This window comes from Balaenoptera acutorostrata, chromosome 11 (genome assembly GCF_949987535.1).
Source record: "Balaenoptera acutorostrata chromosome 11, mBalAcu1.1, whole genome shotgun sequence".
Classification (NCBI taxonomy): Eukaryota; Metazoa; Chordata; class Mammalia; order Artiodactyla; family Balaenopteridae; genus Balaenoptera; species Balaenoptera acutorostrata.
Genome location: NC_080074.1, coordinates 12780972 through 12803105, shown reverse-complemented (window position 1 = coordinate 12803105; position 22134 = coordinate 12780972). Strand labels below are relative to the sequence as shown.

The 22134-nt window shown below is 58.9% G+C and overlaps 1 protein-coding gene across 2 annotated transcripts in view; it reads left to right on the top strand.

Annotated features, from left to right (window-relative positions):
* TOM1 (target of myb1 membrane trafficking protein) overlaps positions 1–22134 on the top strand; it is a 45814-nt gene that overhangs the window by 21212 nt on the left and 2468 nt on the right. The window contains exons 2-12 of one of the 2 annotated variants that reach the window (XM_007165707.2): positions 2014–2098; positions 4818–4896; positions 5861–6010; positions 6373–6507; positions 6620–6769; positions 9098–9214; positions 11793–11926; positions 13895–13928; positions 14333–14426; positions 15165–15285; positions 19178–19253. In XM_007165707.2, the coding sequence (XP_007165769.2) occupies positions 2014–2098; positions 4818–4896; positions 5861–6010; positions 6373–6507; positions 6620–6769; positions 9098–9214; positions 11793–11926; positions 13895–13928; positions 14333–14426; positions 15165–15285; positions 19178–19253 (1175 nt within the window). The remainder of the gene's footprint in view (positions 1–2013; positions 2099–4817; positions 4897–5860; positions 6011–6372; positions 6508–6619; positions 6770–9097; positions 9215–11792; positions 11927–13894; positions 13929–14332; positions 14427–15164; positions 15286–19177; positions 19254–22134) is intronic. The other variant, XM_007165708.3, reaches the window with a different exon arrangement.

Here is a 22134-nt window from a genome sequence, read left to right as displayed (position 1 = left end):
GAGGACCTCCGGGAGGCCTCACTCCAGTAGATATTCCCTGGGGTCTGAGGTTCTCTGTTAGTCCAACGGTTTGGACTCGGAGCTCCCACCACAGGAGCTCAGGCCCAACCTCCGGCCCGGGAACCAAGATCCCGCAAGCCGGTCACTGGGGGTTCCTCCCCTCCCCTTAGGTGTCTGTGGTCCCCCACCAGTGCCTGCTAAGTGCCCTAGTTGTGAGGAGACACGGATCCTGTGTCCTCCTAGTCCGCCATCGTGTGTCCAATTGGAACTCGTTTTAAAGTCAGGTCTGCATGAGGATGGAATCTAGAAGATGGAGAGGGCAGGAAAAGTGGGTGATGTGAACGCAAGGACAGCACTTCGGTTTTTGTTTTTGGTTTTTTTTGGCTGCGTTGGGTCTTTGTTGCTGTGCGCGGGCTTTCTCTAGTTGCAGCAAGCGGGGGCTACTCTTTGTTGCAGTGCACAGGCTTCTCATTGCGGTGGCTTCTCTTGTTGCAAAGCAACAAGGCACCAGGGCTTCAGGAGTTGTGGCTTGTGGGCTGTGGAGCGCAGGCTCAATAGTTGTGGCGCACAGGCTTAGTTGCTCCGCAGCATGTGAGATCTTCCCGGACCAGGGCTCGAACCCGTGTCCCCTGCATTGACAGACGGATTCTTTTTTTTTTTTTTTTTAATTTTTAAAATTTATTATTTATTTATTATTTTTATTTTTGGCTGTGTTGGGTCTTCGTTTCTGTGCAAGGGCTTTCTCCAGTTGCGGCGAGTGGGGGCCACTCTTCATCGCAGTGCGCGGGCCTCTCACTATCGCGGCCTCTCTTGTTGCGGAGCAGAGGCTCCAGACGCTCAGGCTCAGCAGTTGTGGCCCACGGGCCCAGCTGCTCCGCGGCATGTGGGATCCTCCCAGACCGGGGCTCAAACCCGTGTCCCCTGCATTGGCAGGCAGATTCTCAACCACTGCGCCACCAGGGAAGCCCGACAGACGGATTCTTAACCACTGCACCACCAGGGAAGCCCCAGCACTTCGATTTTAAAGAACGTTTTTGAAAGTCCTATAGTATGTTCTGTTCCCGTGTTCACTGTTCACCCACCTCCTCTCACACTAGAGCACACGAAAGGCGGCCGGGTCCCAGCACTGAGCAGATCTTACAGCAAAGGGCCACCAACTGTGGCCTCGACAGGCCTGGAGAATCTCATAGTGGCTCCTGGCCTGGAGACCTCACCCCAAGAGCCAGATAGACAGGATGGTTGCACAGCATTGTGAATGTACTAAATGCCACTGAACTGTTCACTTTAAAATGGTTAATTTTATGTTGTGTGACTTTCACCTCAATTGAAAAAAAAAAAAAAAAAGACCCACCGCCCACTGAGTACCTGTTTTGCACCAAGTACCATGCATATGCCTGGTTTGCATCATCAGACACCCCAGGGCACTTCTACCCATCTACAGACAAACTAGCTTGTAGAGGAAGACCACGGCCAGGCCTCCTGTTGGTAACAGAGTCGGGATTTAAAACCCCGTGGCCTTGGCTTTGGAGGTAAAGAATATCTCTGGGAGATTTGAGAGGAAACTGGGGGCCTCCAGGAAGAGGGAGCTGGGGGCAGGGGAGGCCTGTAGATTTACTCTCCATTCGATGCCTCTTCGGAGCTTTTTCCATTTTGAACCATGTGAATGGTTTCCAAGTCAAAAGATAATAAAAAGGTCAAGAGGGAACATTTATTTACAAATCTAAAACAAAACCCTGTCTCTATATTGTCATGTCAAAAACAAGCACTCTGAGGCCAGGCCCCCTGAATCCCTGTCCCGCTCACCCAGCTGGTAGACTCAGCCATGGCTTCCTCCCCAGGCTCGCATGGCTACTATAAGAATTAAGTGACGAAATGGGGCAATGAAGGTGACACCATTTACGTGGTGCCTGGCCCATCTCTGGTGCCCAGAAAGCATCCATTGTCCTCCCCACTCCCGCTGAGTTTGTCTGGGAACCCCACACACCTGTGTGACCTGTGGTGTCTTGTCCTCAGAGAAAGCTACAGATGGCTCCCTGCAGAGCGAGAACTGGGCACTCAACATGGAGATCTGCGACATCATCAATGAGACCGAGGAAGGGTGAGGACCCCCGGGGAGAGGCGGGACGCCGGCGGGGCGGCCACAACAGCGCGTCTTAAACGTTTCGGAACCACGATCTAGTCTGACTGTCTCATCAAATGGATGAGGAGCCCAGAGATATCGGGTGTGTGGCCCACCCAGCAGCAGCAGTGCAGTCGACTGGCCCTTCCTAGGACGTCACCTGGACGGCATCTTCCTAGGACAAGGCCAGCTGGCAGCTCTTAGAATTAGGAGGAAGCCCCAAGCCCCATCTGCATGCCGTGGGCTAGACTGTGCAGGAGGGACTCCTAGCTTCCCCAGTGAGCAAGAACAGACTTTCGTTCCCTTAAGGTCTGAGACCAGCAGGGAGGGTTGTGGTCACAGGGAGGGGAGTAAACGTGCAGTGGAACCGAGAGGCTGGTCAAAGTTAGCCCTGGCCGAGCATTTCTGGTGCTTGGGTCCCGGCACCCTGCTTGGGGTCAGGGAGCCCCGCCAAAGACGTGGTGTGGGGCCAGCACCGTGGTCCTGGCTCCTGGGCTCTGACCGGCATCCCTGACCAGCGGTGTGACCTTGGGCAAATCACTTTACCTCTCTGGGTCTTTGTCTCAGAGACAGAGCTCTTCGATCCTTCCAGCAATCTGCCCAAGGCCCTGAGGGGAGCAGAGAGGGGATGGATGCAGGGTCACTGTCCTTCTCAGGAGAAACCAGGGAAGGGTTAGGAGGGGTGTGATGACCACAGCCAGCAGGAGGCACCAGGTGAGGCCTCCGTTCCAGAAAAGCAGGCTCAGAAGTTGGAGCAGGATCTCAGTTCTCTCCCCGTTTTTCACTGGGACGGTCCATTCGCCCTGCGAGGGGTCCTCGCACCACGTGGTGCTTTGCGTGTGGAGGGAGCAGACAGGGAGCCCCCAGCTCCGAGCCGGAGGAGGCTGTGGGGGGCTGCCAGAACCTTCCAGCTCCCCAGCCGTGTGCCATGGGCTTGCCGAGGCGCTGGGAGGGGACACGCCCTCCTGCGTCTGGACTCGTAAGTGTCGGGGGTGAGAGTGGTGGGCAGGCGGCAGGGCCACCAAGAGAGAAGACTGAGGCAGAAAACCTCACGGAGCCTCGCCTTGAATGTCGGGGCTGAAAGTCAGTGCTGTGTCCTTGGAGAAGCAAGTCCCCATCTCCCTTGTAAACGTCGGCAGAACTGGGGTCAGACTTGTTCAGGTGCTATTGATTTGAGCACCTCCTGGGTTCCAGGCTCTGCACGAGGCCCAGGGGACCCAGCAGTGAGCAAGGCAGACGTGACCCTTGACCTCACGGAGCTTGTCATCTAAGCTTTAGTCTCCTGTCCACTCCCGCCTTGGGTTGTGTGTGGCCTCGTGCCACCCACTTTGTGCTGTGCTCCTGGCAGAGTACTAGACCCACGGTAGGCCCACAGCAGTGGCACACAGGCCAGAACTTCTGGGTCACTCTGTAAGGAGTGGAAACAAGTCCCTTTAGAGAGCTGACGTGGCCACAGGGGAGTGGCCAAGCCAGGAGCAGAAGCCAGCTTCCCCTGAGATGGAGCCCCGAGGGCGAGGAGCTGCCCCAGGGCATTGGGTTGAAAAGCGCCCTCACACTTCAGGGGCAGGGTCCCACCCCGTCCGGGGCCGTGGCCCTTCACCCCTCGTGTCGTCTCCGTCACAGCCACCCCCGTGCAGGTCTCTTCCAGAAAGCCTTGCCTGCCGCCTTCACTCCTGTCGGGGGGCCCATGTCATGTCAGGGTTCCCGACTCTGTCGACTTGCCCTGGATGGATTTGGCACTGACAGTCTGACAGATGCCCAAGGGTGCAGGCGGCAGGCCTGGGGGCGGCAGTGGAGTTACCGATGGGGCGGGGAGAGCAGGCTGCCGCCGGGCTCCCGTTCCCCGCCGTGACCACGCGGCCTCCCCAGCCCCTCCCTCCACCTTCCTCCAACGCTCACGGCCTCCTTTCATGTCCTCCCCGCCCGGGCCCTGGTCCAGGCTCCTGCCCCCACCGAACCGCGTCCCCTGCTCCCCGCTGCTGGCTGCATCCCATCTTCACGCTCAGCTGTGGCGCCACCTCCCGGGAGACTTCCCTGACCTCCGGCACCCGCCCACCCGCCCACCCGGCCACACTCACACTCGCTCTTACCTCAGGACCTGCTTGCTTCCCTCCCTTAGGTGGGTCTCCCTGCAACATGTGATCCTTGAAGCAGGGCCGAGGGGTCTTATTCACCAGTGCGTCCCAGCACCCAGCCTGGTGTGGGCACATCTGGTGCCTGATAAGGCCTGGGTGGAAACAGGGGTGAGTAGAGGAGCTGGCCAGGATGGGGCACAAGAGCTCTGTGCCTGCAGCTTGTTGGTGCTTGACCTTCACTTATGCATATAAAGCCCCAGGGGCACGGTGGCATGCAGATTCCCTGAGAGCTTGCTTCAGGGGGTCTAGGGTCGGGTCTGGGGTTCCGCATGTTTAACAAGCGCTCACACCTCCCCACTAAGGGATTCTAGTGCAGGGTGTCCAGAGACTGCACACTGAGAATCCTTGCCAAGCAGTTGTCATCTACGGAGGATTTTGGTGGGACAGGAAGATTCTGATGTGATTAGAACCTGGGCACACAAAACAGGGCGAGACCAAGGGAGACGGGCAAATAAGAGCCGTTCCCGTCTTCCAGTGCCTCCTGATCTTAGGCACGCAGCCGCCTCTGTTGGACAAGGAGGTTCCATGCCTCAGCCCATCCTTCCTCTTGTCCTTCTGCCCAGTCCCAAAGATGCCTTCCGAGCAGTGAAGAAGAGAATCGTGGGGAATAAGAACTTCCACGAGGTGATGTTGGCTCTCACGGTGAGTGCCCCGTCCCTCCATCCACGGTGGGACCACAGTCCCCTGGGGGCCCAGCAGGACTCCCAGCCACCCTGGGGCTCCTCTTTCAAGGGCCGTGGGCAAAGCACTGTCCTGTCTACACGGCTGGCCAACGAGGAGTGGCAAGAGAGGCTATTTGGAAAAGTTCTCTCTAACCTACCGGTGCAGAGAGCAGACACACTGAGGCCCACATCCCTCAAGGGCCCGTCATGGGACGCGTGGGCAGAGGACCTGCCGGTGACACAGAAACTCAGTGCACCCAGGCCTCTGGGGGGCAGTACCCAAGTTGGGTTCCAATTGGCACTTGGCCTAATTGGCCCTGCAAAACGAACATAAAGCAAACGCCAGAGGCTGAGGACAGTCCTTGCTCACAGCAGGGCGGGACAGGCATGAGCGGGCAGCCTGGCAGTCAGGGTGGGCTTGGCTGGGGAGTGGGGATGGGAGTGCTCTGTCTCCGCCTCCCCCGTGGCAGCACTTACATCTGGATCCCCCTGCTCAACTGAAGATCAGAGGCAGCTCCTGCCCGGGAGTAGAGAGACAGGAGCGGGGGCAGGAGTGGGGAGGGAGGTTGGGCGGCTTTCTCCCAGGCCGCGAAGTCACCATTTGATTGAAAGTTCTCTGGTTTACACCTGGAGAGCCACCTCCCCTCTAGACTGTGTTCAGCTCAGAGACGGCCTCAGGACAGGGTTCTGTGGGCACCAGAGCCACTCAGCCAGGGGCCTCCAGCCAGCACTCGGCCCTCTGCCCGCCCCAGTCCTGCTCCCCACCCCAGCCAACCAGCTGCCAGATCTGGTGTCATCCCCGCTCCTCCGTGTTCTGGGTCTCGCTTCAGGAAGCTGCATCCTCTGCTGGGCCTCCCCACTGGGACGTGGGTGGGGTGTGAGGGTGGGGTCCCGGGCGCTCCCGCTCCTCTGCTGGGTGCTCACGGGCACCGCGCGGCCTCCAGGTCTTGGAAACCTGCGTCAAGAACTGCGGGCACCGCTTCCACGTGCTGGTGGCCAGCCAGGACTTCGTGGAGGGTGTGCTGGTGAGGACCATCCTGCCCAAGAACAACCCGCCCACCATCGTGCACGACAAGGTGCTCACCCTCATCCAGGTGAGCACGGGCGGCGGGGGCAGGCCGGGAGGAAGGTGCCCCCGCCAGTGCTACTCCCCCTGCCAGTGCTACTCCCCCCGCCAATGCTACTCCCCCCGCTGGTGCTACTCCCCCCGGCAGTGCTACTCCCTCGTCTGCTCTCTTGGGCCCGTCTTGCTCCTCTGCTGACGGGACCTCTGAGCCGGGGGTTGGGGGGAGCCTTGTTGGCTGAGGGCCTTGCTGAGGAGCGGGCTGTCCAGGTGATGCCGCCAAAGGACCAGCGAGTCCAGGAGGGAATTTCTGCTCCCTGGGGGCCGGCAGGCAGGCTCGCAGGGGAGCCGGTGAGCAGTGGTTACCGGCCGTGTCCCCTTGTCCCCTCTCAGTCCTGGGCTGACGCGTTCCGCAGCTCGCCCGACTTGACAGGTGTGGTCGCTGTCTACGAGGACCTGCGGAGGAAGGGCCTGGAGTTCCCCATGACCGACCTGGACATGCTGTCCCCCATCCACACGCCCCAGAGGGTGAGGAGCAGTGGGCAGGGGCGGCGGGAGTCATCCCCAGAGGGGCTTCTGCGGCTGCTTCCTGGTGGCCCCTGACCTGCCAGCCTCACTGATTCAGCTTGTTGCCTTCTAGACCGTGTTCAACTCAGAGACACCGTCAGGACAGAATTCTTCTGTGGGCACTGATGCCAGTCATCAAGGGGACTCCGGCCAGCACACCACCCCGCTGCCCACCTTGGCCCTACTCCCCAGCGACACACCCATAATGCCAACCGCTGAGCAGGTAAAGGAGCCTGGGCCTAGCCGCACAGGTCAGGATGTAGGCCTGCCCCTCCCCACAAGTCAGGGCGGGCCCCTGTCAGTGTGGAAATTACTCTGCCCAGTCCTCAGGGCAGCCCCACAGGGCGTGTGTCATCCTTCCTGTTGGGAGATGAGGCTCAGAGAGATCAGTTCACTTGCCCAGAGCCACACAGTTCAGCAGAGACAGAGCTGGGATTCAAGCGCAAATCTGACCCCAGGCAGGCTCTGTCCTGCACCTGGGCCCTTCTCCAAACTGTGCCCTGCGTGGAGCCCTGCGGGCAGCTCCAGGGAGAGGAAGCACCCAGCAGGCAGCCCTTTGGCCTCAGCAGCTCCACTTCCTTGCTGGGGTTTGCTCAGGGTCTCACGTAAGATTTCATTTGGACAGAGGTTCTTGCTAAAAACGGTTCTAAAACATCTGTATAGAAAAAAATTTAAACCCTTGCCTTGCACCATGATGCTTCCCACCAAGCCCCAAGAAGAAGGTTTGAGGCATAGTGTAAGATCCTGGAGGCCGGGCCTGGGCCTCATTTTCTGGGGCCCCATGAGTAGCTTTGCAGGACTGCCTTCCTCAGACCAGGCCGCCTGTCCCTCAGCCCCTCCCTCCTGCCAGTGAGGCCAGCGCCCTGCGCATTAGCCTCGAGCAGTTTGTGGCGGCCTTAGCTGCTGCCCTACGAGAGACTTCCACAGCCATGACTGGCATTCCTGGGTGCGCGGTCATTTTAGTTGTGCATGGTGGAGTTGCTCGAGGCCTGCACACTGGGGGTGCCCACTTTTGAGGTGTTTTACAAACTTCTACGGTATCGTTTGGTCTTAACAAACAAATAAGCTTACCAACAGCCTTTCATACTCAAACCTATTTAAAGAGAAACCTCTGTACTTATACCAAGTTATGAAATCAACCCCCAGAGTTACAAATAACATTACTGGAAAAGTTTTCCTAACAGGCCCAATAATTAAAAGTGCATGAAAGTGGTAAAATCACCCTGTGATCCAAAACTGATGTAACCTGGTTATAATTTTAACCAATTTGCCTGAAGTCTGGCACCTGTGTGGATTAAGACTCTGATTATGTCCAGTGGAAGAAGGTTCTTGCTAAACAAGACTGAGTAGTCTGTTTAATTTCAGAGTCCCCTTCTGTCTCCTGGGACACGTTAAGGCTTTCAGGCAGCACTGATGTAACTCCCAGACTCCTTGTAATTAGGTCCCATCTGACCTGGACATGCTGGGTTTGTGATCAGTTGTTTTTCCCTTGCTTCTGCCAGGAGCGTTCGTTAAACAGGCCAAATGTCCCAAACGTTTTACGGGTCTGGAAGCTGCTGGCATACCGTAGTGGGCCTGTGTCTGCGCTCCCACTTCTTCATCTGTAAGGGTTGGGCAGTGATACCTTCCTCACGAGACTATGGTCAAGGTTAAGTAGCAACATACATTAAGTGCTTGGGACTTAGAGGTGATCAAAATGGTAGCTGCCCTCACAGGCAGGCGCCGTGAATTTTTATGGTGACACTGATTCTGAAATCACCTGGTTCAGCCAACTGAGAATGCACCAGCATTTCCCAAAATGTAGGCTGCTAAATCCTAGACCCGTGAGGTAGCCCGTGATCAAAGGGTTCATCAACCAGATCAGGTTTGGGAACGTCCACACTGGTCCCTTCCTGGACATTCACAGTGTCCACGTTGTCCATGAGGACGGGAAACGCCCCGCAGAGCCCGCCGCACGAGACGCCGCAGCAGGGGCCTTTCTCCACCTCACCTGAGTGCAGAGACTGTGCGGCTCGATTTACAGCTGTTCCCCAAGCCAAGACTGGGACCCCTGATCGTTGAAAACCTGCTCACGTCCCTGTAACGAGTGCTCAGTCTGAGCCTCATACTCAGGGTGGGGGGCGGCTCTGGGTCTCATCCTTGGAAGAGTCTGGGGCACCAAAGCGGACCAGGAGCAAGACAGAACCAGTCCTCCTAGGAGGGAGGCCTCCCTCCTCTCCCCTCAGGGGAGCCCCCCTCCGGGGCCTTGTTAGGCGCCAAGCACCCAGGAGATGCCAGAGCCCTCCAGCCACACGCCGGGCCGCCTCCGCCCTCAGCTTCTTTCCCCCTGGCCTCTCCCCGCACTGGGCGCCCTGTAACAGTTGCTAACATCTCTGTAAGGGGGTCAGCGGGGGTGAGGGCAAGCCTACCATGGGCCTCTTGGCGCTGGGCTGTGGCCCGGGAGCCTAGAGAGGGCGCCGGCAGGTCGGGCTGGTAGTGCCAGGCTGTGTCCCAGGAGTGGCAGAGGCTCCAGACCCCGGCCTCTCTCAGCGGGGCCGACCGTGTGTTCCAGATCGGGAAGCTGCGCAGTGAGCTGGAGATGGTGAGTGGGAACGTGAGGGTGATGTCGGAGATGCTGACGGAGCTCGTGCCCACGCAGGCGGAGCCGGCAGACCTGGAGCTGCTACAGGTGAGAGCAGCCGCCCCGGCCCAGCCTCCCTGCCCTGCCACCGCCACGGCGGTTCCCGTGGGGGACTCTGAGCTCCTTGGTCACGACGGGAGATGATAAAGCCGGGGACTCCGGGGTCCATCAGATTGGAACTCGGGGCTCTACCACTTGGTGGTTTGAACGAAATAGCCCCTCTTGTCTCAGTTTCCTCATCGATAAGTTTGCTTCTGTGGTACAAGTTTGACATGAGTATTAAGTAAGGCTTTGCACGTGAAACACCCTCCCTGTGCCTGGTTCCAAATAGCTCCCCGTCAGTGGTCTTGAGGAAAAGCTGGAAGGTGAGGCATCCACCTTTCAGAATATGAAACTTAGCAGGCAGGCCGGAGCTGGGATCTGCAGGCTGGGGCTCCCGTATGTCACGTGATATCCCCAGGGTGCCACCCCCAGCTGGGGCCCCACTCGAGTGAGGGGGTTGTGTGTGGGGAAAGGCACCCTCCCCACAGAGGTCAGTTCCAGACACGCCAAGAAAGCCAGGGACCCCTGAGGCCCAGGAGTCACCTGAACCTGTGAGAGGACAGAGGGCTTGGTATGATTGTCTCTTTTGTGTCATTCCTGCTGGGCCTCACATTCCTGGAGGGCGAGGCTGGGTTGTACTCATCTCTCTGTCCCTGGGCCCGACCAGGCTGACACAGTGTTCTTGCTCCGGGGTCCTTACGTTATGGTAGGAGCAGGGGGCAGGGTGGAGGGGAGTGAAGTCGGAGTCTCACAGTTGAGTAAACACACGAATATGAAGAATAAATGACAGGGCTTCCCTGGTGGTGCAGTGGATAGGAGTCTGCCTGCCAATGAAGGGGACACGGGTTCAATCCCTGGTCCAGGAAGATCCCACATGCCGCGGAGCAGCTAGGCCCGTGCGCCACAACTACTGAGCCTGTGCTCTAGAGCCCAAGTGCCACAACTACTGAAGCCTGTGTGCTTAGAGCCCATGCTCTGCAACAAGAGAAGCCCCCGCTCACCGCAACTAGAGAAAGCCCTCGTGCAGCAACGAAGACCCAACACAGCCAAAAATAAACAAAAAAAAAAATTTTTTTTTTTTTTAAAAAGAATAAATGACAGAAGCTTGAGTGAGTTGGGAAGCAGCAGGATTGCTGTAGCGCAGTTAATTTTGGGTGTCCCAAGCCAAGGCCTTGCGGGTATGAGCGATTTTGGGGACTCAGAAGGCTGGCTGGCAGGCAGGGGTGACACAGGGACAGCTGATGCGCACTGAGCATGTCCTGTGTGCCAGGCTCTGATGTGGACACGTGATTATATACATTCACTCACTTAACCCTCCCCCTCCCCCCCATGAGGTAGGTACTCTTCTTATCCTCACATCCCAGGTCAGCAAACTGAGGCAAAGAGAGGTCATGGGACGCCCCCAGGGTCACAGGGCTGGTCAGCAGCAGAGCTGGGGTATGAACCCAGGACCCTGGCTCCACCAGCTGCTCTTCTGCTCTTGAGAGGGGCAGGAAAGGAAGTAGGGACAAAGCTGCGGTGTGCTTGGTCATGGGGGGAGGAGAGGGGAGGCCCGCAGGATGTTGGAAGTCCCCTGGGCCTGTCCTGCCCCACACTCAGGCAAGAGAGGAAATCCTGGGAGAGGGTCTGACCCGCGGGGGGGAGGCGGGGGCAGCAGGGTCTGAAAAGAACCAAAATCAGTGGTCTTCATGATGCCAGGAGAAAAGTGCTGGCGCGTGGCCACAGTCAGCAGTGCCTGACCATCTGTTGGGACCTCAGGACCGTGACCCGGGCCCCTGTCCACCTGATGTCAGGCACCTGAGGACGGAAATACTCAGCCCTACAAATAAAAAGCCTGGAAATGCTTCGGCTTCTAATTTTTTTTCTTTTTCCCAAACAAGTTTAAATATATAACACTAACTGATTAAAAGTCAGTTGGCGACGTGGTGACTAAATGCAATGTGGGAACAGAGAAAAAAAGGACGTTAGTGGAAAAACTGGTAAAACCTGAATAAAGTCTGTAGTTAGTTAACAGCATTGTACCCACATTAATGTCATAGTTTTGACAAATGCCAAACTCAGGAGAGGCTGGGTGAAGAGTTTACAAGAACCCCTGTGCTGTCTTATCTTGGCAACTTTTCTGTAAATTTAAAATTATTCCAAAATAAAAAGCATTAAAAAAGAAATTAGAGTAATGAGGCAAACATTCAGAGTGGGGATAATAGTTGGGTCATCCAGTTTATTTTTTATGCTTTGGTCACAAAAAACCTCAGTGCACCCAGAGAAGTGGCAGGTGTTCCGCCAGCCACCTCGCAGTCTTGATTTTTTCCCGAAGCAGAGGTGCGGGGAGGAGCTTCATCCTGAGGTCCGCACAGGCAGGTTAAACCCACAGCACGGCCCCCATGTTGGTCGTCTCCTGTGTGCTAAACACTTAGAAATGAGACGCCAGTGCTCATCCGTAGAACCCCAAAAGCTGTTCTGTGCAACCTCAAGTCCAGTCTGGAAACCTCTCCACCTCCAAGGTGCGCCCGGGGCCAGGCATCCGGTAGAGACGGCCTCGCTCCGGGTCCAGCAGCTGTGATTGTCTCACTTCCTCCCCCGGCAGGAGCTCAACCGGACGTGCCGGGCCATGCAGCAGCGGGTCCTGGAGCTCATCCCCCGCGTCGCCAGTGAGCAGCTGACCGAGGAGCTGCTCACCGTCAACGACGACCTCAACAACGTCTTCCTGCGCCACGAACGGTAGCCCCACTCGCCGCCCCTCCTCGGGCCAGCCTCCCCACCTTCTCCCTTCCCCTCTCCCCTGTTCGCACCCTCTGACTTCTCACTTCCCTCTCAAACACCGGGTCAGCCGCCCAGCACACGTGCCCTCAGCCATCTTCATCCAGCATAGGCAGGAGTGCCCGCCCTCCACCCCACACCTCCTTTCCTGCCGCCTGCGCCCCTGCATCCAGGATCACAGCTTAAGCTTTCTAACTTAAGCAGAAAAAGAAGTCGTTAGAAGAACAGCCTTTATTTAATGGATAGCTTTCAGAATCCAAAGAAGAATAAAAGTCAGGCCTCCCAGTGGGGCAGGAAGGACAGATGCCAGGGCAGTTCAGGGGCCTCCGGGGCAGAAACTCCTGGACCACGACCCCAGGGTGTCATCATGAATACATGGGCTCCAAATGCTTGCCCACCTTGTACCATTCTGTCCAGGAGTCAGCTCCCCAAGAGGAACTCTGGTTGGCTCAGCGTCCTTGTGGACGCAGGTGTGGGAGGGGACAGGCCCCCTTGACCACTGTCCCGCCGGGATCACAGGAAAGGGGTGGAGCAGCTCCCCAGAGGAGCACTTAGGTGCTGTTACAAAGGCAGGGAGAGGTGCTGGGCCTGCAAAAACGATGTCTCCCACGCTTCCTCTGAATCTGTAGAACGGAGCTCATGATTCCGTGTAGGTAACTGAGGGCCCATGCGGTTATCCCTGTAAAGCACTCGGTGGTCAGGCTGTCTGGCACAGGGTACCAGTTATGCCAGCCGCCTCCAGCCCCTGGTTCATTTCATGTTTTTATCTATCAGCAAACACTTGCTGAGTGATTCTGTATCAGGTGAGGGGGTGGGGCCATGGCAGGCCACGGCTGCCCGGCCTCTCCTGCTCGCTGACCTGGTGGGACTAAGAGCCCCCGCCATTTGCCGTGTGGGCCGTGAGGTGGCCCAAGGGCCCGATCTAGGGGTGACTGGGACCCCTCTGACACCTGTTCATCAGACCTTACATTTGTTTGGTGGTTCACTTGATCCTCACACCTGGGAGGCAGGTTCCACTGTCACCCGCTTATTAATGGACGGGAGACTGAAGTTCAGAAGTGAGGTGATTTACCCAAGGTCACACAGTGAGGGACAGGGCCAGGTCAGGAACAGATCTCAGACTGAAGTCCTCAGTCTACCCACCAGCCCCTTGACCTGCCTAGGGCGGTTTTAAGTGGCTCCATAAAGCAGTGTAAGAGGTGTGTCTTCCTTACACCGCTTTAGAGACACACACGCACACACACATGCACACGCGCGTGCGCACACACACACGCACACACACATGCACACGCGCGTGCGCACACACACGCACACACACATGCACACGCGCGTGCGCACACACACACACACACATGCACACGCGCGTGCGCACACACACGCACACACATGCACACGCGCGTGCGCACACACACGCACACACACACGCGCGCGCACACACATGCACGCACACACACATGCGCGCGCGCACACACGCGCACGCACACACACGCACACACACATGCACGCACACACACACATGCGCGCGCACACGCGCACGCACACACACGCGCACACACACACACACACGCAAATGTATGTTACCGAACAAGTTCCAAAACACAGTACTTACCTTTGCTGTGTGCACGCACCCCCGTTTCCTTTTCTGCTTTAGTCTATGCCTATTGTTTATTTAATGCTAATGGTGACTAAGGTGACCAGATAATTGATAATCTAACTGGGACACTTGCAAGTGAAAAAGGGGCCCTGCTAATACTTCCCTGGGGCAGCAGGCATAAACTGGGTCGGTCCAGGGTAAACCAGACCGTGTCATCACCCTGTTGGTGACCCACGCTGCTGGTTTTGAGACCCGCAGTGGGAGGAGCTCCGGCCTGGCTGTGCTAAGGGGCCGCCCAGTCCTTCTCCTTGACTCAGGTCTTTTCTGTCTCGCAGGTTTGAACGCTTCCGAACAGGCCAGAACGCCAAGGTAAGAGGCTGCTTCTCCGTGTTAACGGGAAGAAGGAGGGCTGGGCTCACTTCCCTCCCCAGGTACCCTGGTTGGGATGTGCCTTCTTAGCCAGAATCCCCAAGAGGGCCCCTTCTAAGTTCTTACGTCATTGTGCCATTAGGGTAAATGGCGTTCTGCCACCAGCTGATGCCCCGGGGTCTTCCGGGCCTCCCAGGCCTCCAGCTGAGCTAGATAGGCCAAGGGGAGGAAGAAAGACTCCCTGACTCCCAATCACTGCTGCAGGGACGGGGTGTGGGGGCGGGGGGGTATTGCTGGTGACAGATCCTCAGGCAAAGAATGAAGGCGCCAGTGCTTCAGGACAGAAGGGAATGAGGCTGCAGGTCAGGTTGGGAGGATGACGGTGGCCTCTCCCCTGCCCCCAGGCCCCAAGCGAGGCCGAGGCGGCCGCTGACCTGATCGACATGGGCCCTGACCCTGCAGCCACCAGCAGCCTCTCGTCCCAGCTGGCGGGAATGAGTAAGTGCAGCGTGCGGGTTTCTGGGCTGAGGGTACCTTACATACTGCGGGCACCCCTGCAGCTCTGGGGGTGCCGTCCCATTACACAGTTGCAGCTGGAGTGCCAACAGCAGAATCTTGGCCCAGACCCCTCCTCGCCAGGGTCCAGTGCCGAATCTTCCTGCAAGGCTGAGCGTCCAGGACAAAACACAGGGGACCCTCCCTTGCAGTCCCACAACTCCTGAGCCCCCTCAGATCTCAGAAATCCCACTGTTGTGTGATTTCCCATCGACACCGTGAATTCTCCCTGGCCTGAATCATCTGGTGAACCTGGACACGTCACTTGGACATCCTGGGCCCTTTTCCTCCTCTGTAACAGGGGCAGGAATGGGCCCTGCTCACAGGTCATCGTGAGGCCTGGATAAGCTTCTGCACAGAGCGGGCTTAGACCAGGGCCAGGCCCAGAGTGCACTCCTGGTACGCGTTAGCCATCGCCACGGTCGTCACTGTGATTAGCGTTATTGGCCGCCTGCTTCATGCCAAGCCCTTGGAAGTAATTGAGAGAGAGGAAGTGACTTGCCCCTGGTCCCTCAGCCAGCAGGTGGCCTGCCCAGTCCATACGCCCCCCGACCCCGCCGCCACTCCAGGCCACGCTGCTTCTCCAGAACCGACCTGGGCCTGGCAGGGAGCAGCTCAGCCACGGCTCAGTGTCCAAGGACAGCCGGGCAGACCCTTCACGTGGCCTTTCTGTCCCCACAGACCTGGGCTCCAGCAGCGTGAGGGCTGGCCTGCAGTCTCTGGAGGCCTCTGGCCGCCTGGAAGATGAGTTTGACATGTTTGCGCTGACGCGGGGCAGCTCGCTGGCTGACCAACGCAAAGAGTGAGTGGCCGGGCCCCGCCCTGGGCCCCTGCAGTTTGGGTCACCCCCTATCAGGGGAGGGCCTCTCTCCAGGTCCCTGCGCCCAGTTTGTTGGTGGGCACACCAGCCCCTGCCTGCACGCCCTCAGGATAGCAGAGTTCCTTCCCCCGAGCCAGTCCTGCGAGGCCCGGGGAACCCTGTGCCCTACAGGCAGGGATGGATGGGGGGAGGGATGCCCGTAGGTTGATGACCAGCTAGGTGCCAGGATCTTACATGATCTGCTCAGATGAGGAAACCAAGACACTGAGGGGCTGGGTCATTTGCCCCATGTCAGGCAGCTAACATTCGGAGGCACTAGGTTGGGAACCCAGGGCCTTCTGGTTCCAAAACACAGTGTCTCCAGCCCAACCCAGCTCTCCACTGCGCTGTAGGCTGTGTACCAAGCCCTCGGGGGCTGGTCCAGTCATTTCTGCTGTTCCGTAACCAGCCAGAGAAGTCCTGTTACCCCACCCAAGTCTGCCTGCTCTGCACTGGAGCTGGGCTTCTGTCCTTCCCTGGGACTGTCCATCTCCATCAGGGAGATGCTTTCAGCAGCCGCGGCACGTGGCCGAGTGTCCACCGGGGCCAGCTTCCCAGGACTAGCTCCATACAGGCTGGAAGTAGTTTGCTTGGGGTTGTTGTCAGCCCTTTGCTTATAACCCCAGGGCAACCAGGATGTACAGCCAAGGAAAGCTCTGGATTAAGGGACCTTCCCAGTGGACTCCCCAGCTCCCTAGTGGTCATTCTGGTGTCTTGGGGAACTGTTGATGGGCCTCCAGAGGGCCCAGGGATCCCCTCTCCACCCTGGCCAATCCAGGTGGAACCTGACAGGCTGCTCGCAGCCCTGCCCGCTGGCCTAACCAGCCCTGCGCTGTGAGCCGCACCTCTAGTCTGGGGCAGAGCCTATACTCCCGAGCCCAGGTGCTCCAGGACCAGGGGCTCACGGTCACCTTGGAGGTAGGGGCGCAGTGAGGCTGCTGTGTGGCTGCAGGCTGATGAGTCTGGTGGGACTTGCAGCCTGGAGGGCAGCCTACCTGAGAGCCCCAGCCTGGCTGAGGTTTGCTGCTGCACCGTCACTCCTCTGGGGAGCGGGGTCCGGAAGAACAGAGAAAAGCGCACCCCGAGCTTGCCCTCTGGGGCCCGCAGCCTCACGGGGGGAGTGACAAGCGTGCGGACCACTGCTGTGCAGTGCCAGGTGCCGTCCTGGAGGGGTGTAGCCAGCACTGTGGACTCGGAGGAGGACACTCAGGACTGGACCACGCAGTGGGGAGGTCAAGGTGGCCACTTCAGGCCATGGAACCGTATGTGCAAGGGGTCAGAGACAGGGGAGCACGTGAGACGCCGGGGCCAGGGAAGACGTACTGCAAGGGCAGCGCGAACCGTCTCAGGTCATGGGTCCTCCTGCAGGCCCTCCCTGGGGAGAAGTTTCCACCCCAGCAGAAAGCGCCCTGCGGGATGGGAGTGTGCCCGAGCCTCCTCTTTGCTTTGCCAGCCTGCCTGGCCGTCCCTCTCTGGTGCATCAGCTGGGTCTTCTAGCCCTGGTCACCTGGCTGGCCTTTGGACTCCCCACCTTGCCCTGTACCCTGTGGCTCTTGAACCCTCCAAGACCTCTTCTGCCCACCGAGTATCTGGCCCATGCCTCCCTCTGGCCTGTGCCGACCACAGCTGGCACAATCACGGCCTCACCAGCTGACCAGGCTCTTCCACTCAGGATGCCAAGTAGAGCCGTGGGGACATCTGTGTGAGCAGAGTTAGGGTCACCTTAGCCAGGTTTGGCCGGAAGCAAGGGTGCTCTTTTTTTTTTTTTTTTAATAAATTTATTTATTTATTTTTATTTTTGGCTGCGTTGGGTCTTTGTTGCTGCGTGCAGGCTAAGTGGCGAGTGAGGGCTACTCTTCGTTGCAGTGCCCAGGCTTCTCATTGGGTGACTTCTCTTGTTGCAGAGCACGGGCTCTAGGTGCGTGGGCTTCAGTAGTTGTGGCACTCAGGCTCAGTAGTTGTGGCTCGCGGGCTTAGTTGCTCCGCAGCATGTGGGATCTTCCCGGACCAGGGCTCGAACCCATGTCCCCTGCATTGGCAGGCGGATTCTTAACCGCTGCGCCACCAGGGAAGCCCAAGGGTACTCTTCCTCAACGTCTTCCACGCTCACTTGCTTCCCAGTGCCGCTGTGTCTTCTTCAGGCACTAAGTGTCACCCCAAGTGGCCCCGGGTCCAGCCCCTGCCCCCCAGCCTCACCGAGACCACCTGAGGGGTGGCCCTCCTCCCTCCCGCGCCTGGCACAGGGCTGGCAATCCCGTTTGCATCATGTGGGCCCCACCGCTGCAGGCACAGCCCCCAGGGATGGCCAGGCTTTGGCCTTGGGGGCTGTATGAGAGCAGGAGAGAGACGGAAAAGCCGAGGTGGTGGGGAGTAATTAGGAAGGAACACGTGGTTCTTTTGAATGAAGGGCATCGTCGTTTTCTGTACGTTCCTGGGGCTGGACATGCCTCATCCCTGCCTTTCCCCCCAGCACACCCGCTGCATCTTAGGTGCACGGCCACTCCCACCCCAGAGTGAGCGGGCCTCCCCGGGTCAGGATGCGCTGCTCAGGCTTTGGCATCTCCTCCTCCTCGCCAGCCCTTGTTGCCCCAATTAGCCAGGGGTGCTAAGCTGCCCTCCAGAAGGGCTGCGCCCCGCCCGCCGTCTGGCCTTCGGCTTGGCCGCAGCCCACTTGCATGGGCGCCGGTGGTGGGGGCCGTGAGCTCGCTGACGAGCGCACTCTCCTGGCTGCCTCCGGGTCCTGTGGGAGGAGCGGACGGCCGCTCTTCAGAGAGGCTGCCTCAGAATTGGGGGCTTTTACTCGAGAGGCCTGTTTAAGTGCCAGTCTACCCAGTCCCCAGGAGGGCAGCTTGGCGTTACGAGAGTCCCATGTGCTATGGTCTCGGCTCCTGAAGCCTCGAGCTGGACCAGCCCTGGCTCCAGCAGAGGGTGAGATGCTCCCCAACCCGCCCCACCTGGAAGAAGAGCCCTCATCTCTATCCGTAGCGGCTTTCCCGTTGAGGCTGGAATTCCACGCCCTCGTCTGTGCCTCAGTGACTGACCCGGTCTCACCTCCTCTCCGCCAGCAGCTCAGGGCGAGGATACCTCCTCTTTCCCAGTGCCAGGGCTGAGTCCCCAAAGCCTCCCCTGGACGTCCCCTCTGTAGCAGTCAGAGAGACACCCAGCCCCCTCGTTAGCACAGGTTTTCCTCCCACTCCTGGTTCATTCTCTCGCTCCCCCTGGAACCTCACCTCACACACCGCAGACACCTCCTTCCCCGTCCTCCTCTGCCTGGAAGCTGTGGTGTCAGCTCTGATTTCCTCCCAGTACCCGCCGGCCGGCATCCCCCAGAGGACATTCAGAATCCTCCTCACCCGCAGTCTGCAGTCTGCACGTTTGTTTTCAGCTGCAGAATGGGATTCCCCCATTCAAATGCAGCCTTGCACAGAACCGTGATTTCTGAAATTATGGGATGGGAGCAGCTCGGAAAAGGGTCTAGATAAAAATTCTCTATGACTGTGGGGTCAGTGACACTATTTCTCATCCAGATCTGGTCACAGGAGGTCAGTGGTCTTGATCTTTGGCCCCCAACACCTTCCCTCCCCTCTCCAGCCTTGCTCTGCCTGTCATGCGGGTCACACGTCTGATCCCGGTTCCCAAAGGCAGGAAATGAGACCCCTCCTACCATCCTCAGGCAGGCCTGCAGAGTTGGCGCCCTTCCTGGGGTCTGAGCCGCCCCTGCCCAGGCACGTCCCAAGTCCCCACGGGTTGTGAGTCCAGCTCATCCCCACTCAGCCGCCTCTGTCCTCACGTCAGCTGGCATGCCTGGTAAGGCAAGGTGACCTCTGTGTTTCAGGGTAAAATACGAAGCCCCTCAAGCAACAGATGGCCTGGCTGGAGCCCTGGATGCCCGGCAGCAGAGCACCGGAGCGGTAAGCAGAGGGGCCCTGCCGCCACGCTGGGGCCTGTCCAGAAGGAGGGCCAGGGGATGCTTGCCCAGCGGTGCCCACGGTGGTTGATTATAGGCAGCGTGAGAGGGCAGATGGGAGCTGAGTCAGTATTCGGCCTCACTGCCCCTCCAGAGACCTGTTATCTGCAGGAGTGTGGACAGAGGGGGACGGCAGAACAGACCCTAAGACCACAGGGAGGCATCCAAGGGCGCCATTTTTGTTCCATTTAACTTCTGGACTCTGTGGAGTGACAGCCACATGCCCACACTGCGCAGGCTCTGTGGGCGACCCCTCCCCCTCGCAAGAGCTCCAAGTACAGTTCTCGCACCTTTACATTTGTTTCTGGATGCCTTTAGGGAAGAGAGAATTTCTGTCCCACTAAGTGGGCCGAGTAGCTCCTTGGGAGGTGGTTAGAAAGTGCAGGACCTGGGAGCTGGAGATGCAGGGGCAGTGAACAGCGTGGCAGAGGAGAGGGTTGGTGACAGCATAGGGCTTCAGAGGCCGAGGTGGGACTGGGTGCTCGGAGCCCGAGGGGCAACTGGGAGGACTGGGTTTATGCCACATGAGGTGGGAGCCCTGAGCAGTCCTGAGCAGAGGGGAACGTTTATCTGGCTTCCATTTTAGAAGGACCCAGCCTGGAAGCTGGGAGAGCGGTCAGGAGGCCGTGGAAGCTGCCCAGTCTTTTGGAGTCGGGCGCGGGGCAGGGGGTGCAGGAGGGATCCCCAGCGACTCCCCACGGGCGTCCCCAGCATCCCAGGAGTCATTCCCAAGTCAGACAGGGCAAGACCTGGAACACTGTGGAGGTGGGACCAGCGAGGACTCAGATGCCTCCTGTGTGCGTTGTGGACCTGCTGCCACGCAGAGCGCGTTCACGCCCCGGTCTCAGAGCCTCCCACCATTTTTCTTTGTAAGCAGTCATTTGTTGAGCCTGTGCCCTGTGCTAAGGACTCGGCGTCCCCAGCTTACTGAGTGAGTCATCACACAAACCCTTAAGGTGTCCCCTTTTACAGATGAGAGAATTACAGAGGGGGGTTAAGTGAGACCACAGATGTCACATCCTTAGCACAGTGCCTGGCACGCAGTGAAGCTTTTAACCTTTACATCACTGCAGTGTGGTTATTCCCACTCAGGAGGACACCACGGCTTAGAATTGAGGTCATTTGCCCATGATCTCACAGCTGTTGGTCTGTCCAACTTGGAAGCCAGTGCTGGTAACGAGAGCCCCAGATGGCCTGCGGAGCTCTAAAGAGCAGAGGTGCTCCCCTGCTGCTCGCCCTTCCTTTCCCAGGGGCCATCATTCTGGCTCCAGGACTCCGTATGAATCAAGACACTCGGGAAGCCCTTCCCTCCCACGCCACCTGACCTCCCATGGGCGGAGGCTGACCGAACAGCCCAGCTGTGCTGACCGCTGCAGCCCAGGACGGGTGTCACTTGCCCAGGGGCACACAGCACCTCAAGGGCATGAGGAGCACTAGATGCAGGTCTCCTGACTGCTGCCCCACCTGGCAGGTGCTGCCCCACCCGGCAGGTGCTGCCCCACCCGGCAGGTGCTGCCCCACCCGGCAGGTGGCCACGGGGCAGAAACACACACACTCCACTGCCTGCAGAAAAGCAGACGCTGGTTAAGTTCTGCTCATTCATCTCTGATGACTTGAGAGATTTAAGTGACTTCCACCAAATCAGGGTATGACTTCCTTAAAACCAGGTCATAAACATCTGCTCTGAGGTGCTTACGTCTGGCTGGGGGGTAAGGCTTTCTCCCTCTCGGTTGTCAGCACGTGATCCCAGGCAGCAATGTACAGAATGGAATCATGTGCCAACTCTGTGGGCAGCCAGTGGCTGCCCCCCGGGGTTAATGAGTCCTGGGAGGTGGGGATGCTGGACGGCATGTGACAGGCCCCGGGCTGGGTCTGTCCAGGCGGGAAAGGCAGTCACAGGGTGATGGGCTGGGAGCCAGGACCCTAGGCTTCCTCCATCGTCGGTCTGCTCTGGGGCCCTAGGGATCTCCTCTTTGCCCATCAGTAAACACGAGGGGACCGGGTAGAGCAATGCTTCTAACCCTGGGTGCCCATCAGAATCCCCTGAGAACCAGTGGGGGGCTAATGGCTGCCTACTCCACCATCCCAGGATTGCTCAGCTCCCCACCCCCAGGGACCCTTGGGGTGAAAAGTAGGGGAGAAGTTTTGCCCTGCCCATCCAGGACTCCGGGGTCCCCACAGGGAGACGCCCTCTGCTGCTTCCTGTGCCCTTTTACCGCCCGCCAGCCCAGCACAAGCATGGGCGCGCACGCACGCACGCGCGCACAGAGGCTCCTGAGGCGGCAGCAGGCCCCTGCTGGAGGAGGCCCCCAGCGCGCCAGTGGCCCTGGCCCTGGCCTTCCCGCCACCCTCAGCGTGACCCTCTCTCACCCAGATGGGGGGCGGCGGTGAGAAGAGCCTCAGTGACTGGATGGTGAGACCAGGCACGGAGAGGAGGGGCCGGGCACACTCGCAGGGGGCCCACCCAGGCGGTACTGGCCGTCAGAACCAGAGGAGAGCAGGGTGGGCAGCCGAGGGCCTGTCGGGGCCCACGTAGCACGGCCCCGCCCCCTCTGCTCTCGCTTCCACGGCCCCTCGGTGCTGCCTTGGAAGCAAGGCCCGGGCAGCCCCTGTGGCGGCTGGGAGGCGACCGGGGCTCTCCTGGGTTTGGGCCGAGTGCCTGCAGAGGGGGTTGAGGTGGGCAGCCCAGAGAATTTGCTGCCGCCGCTGCTGGGAAGTCAGCTCCCGCCTCTTCTCTGGGGGCTCCTGCTGCCCCCTGGGGCCCTCGGTGCTGAGGATGGAGCCTGGGGACTGACCTGGCTTTGGTTGGAGAGAGACTCGCTCTC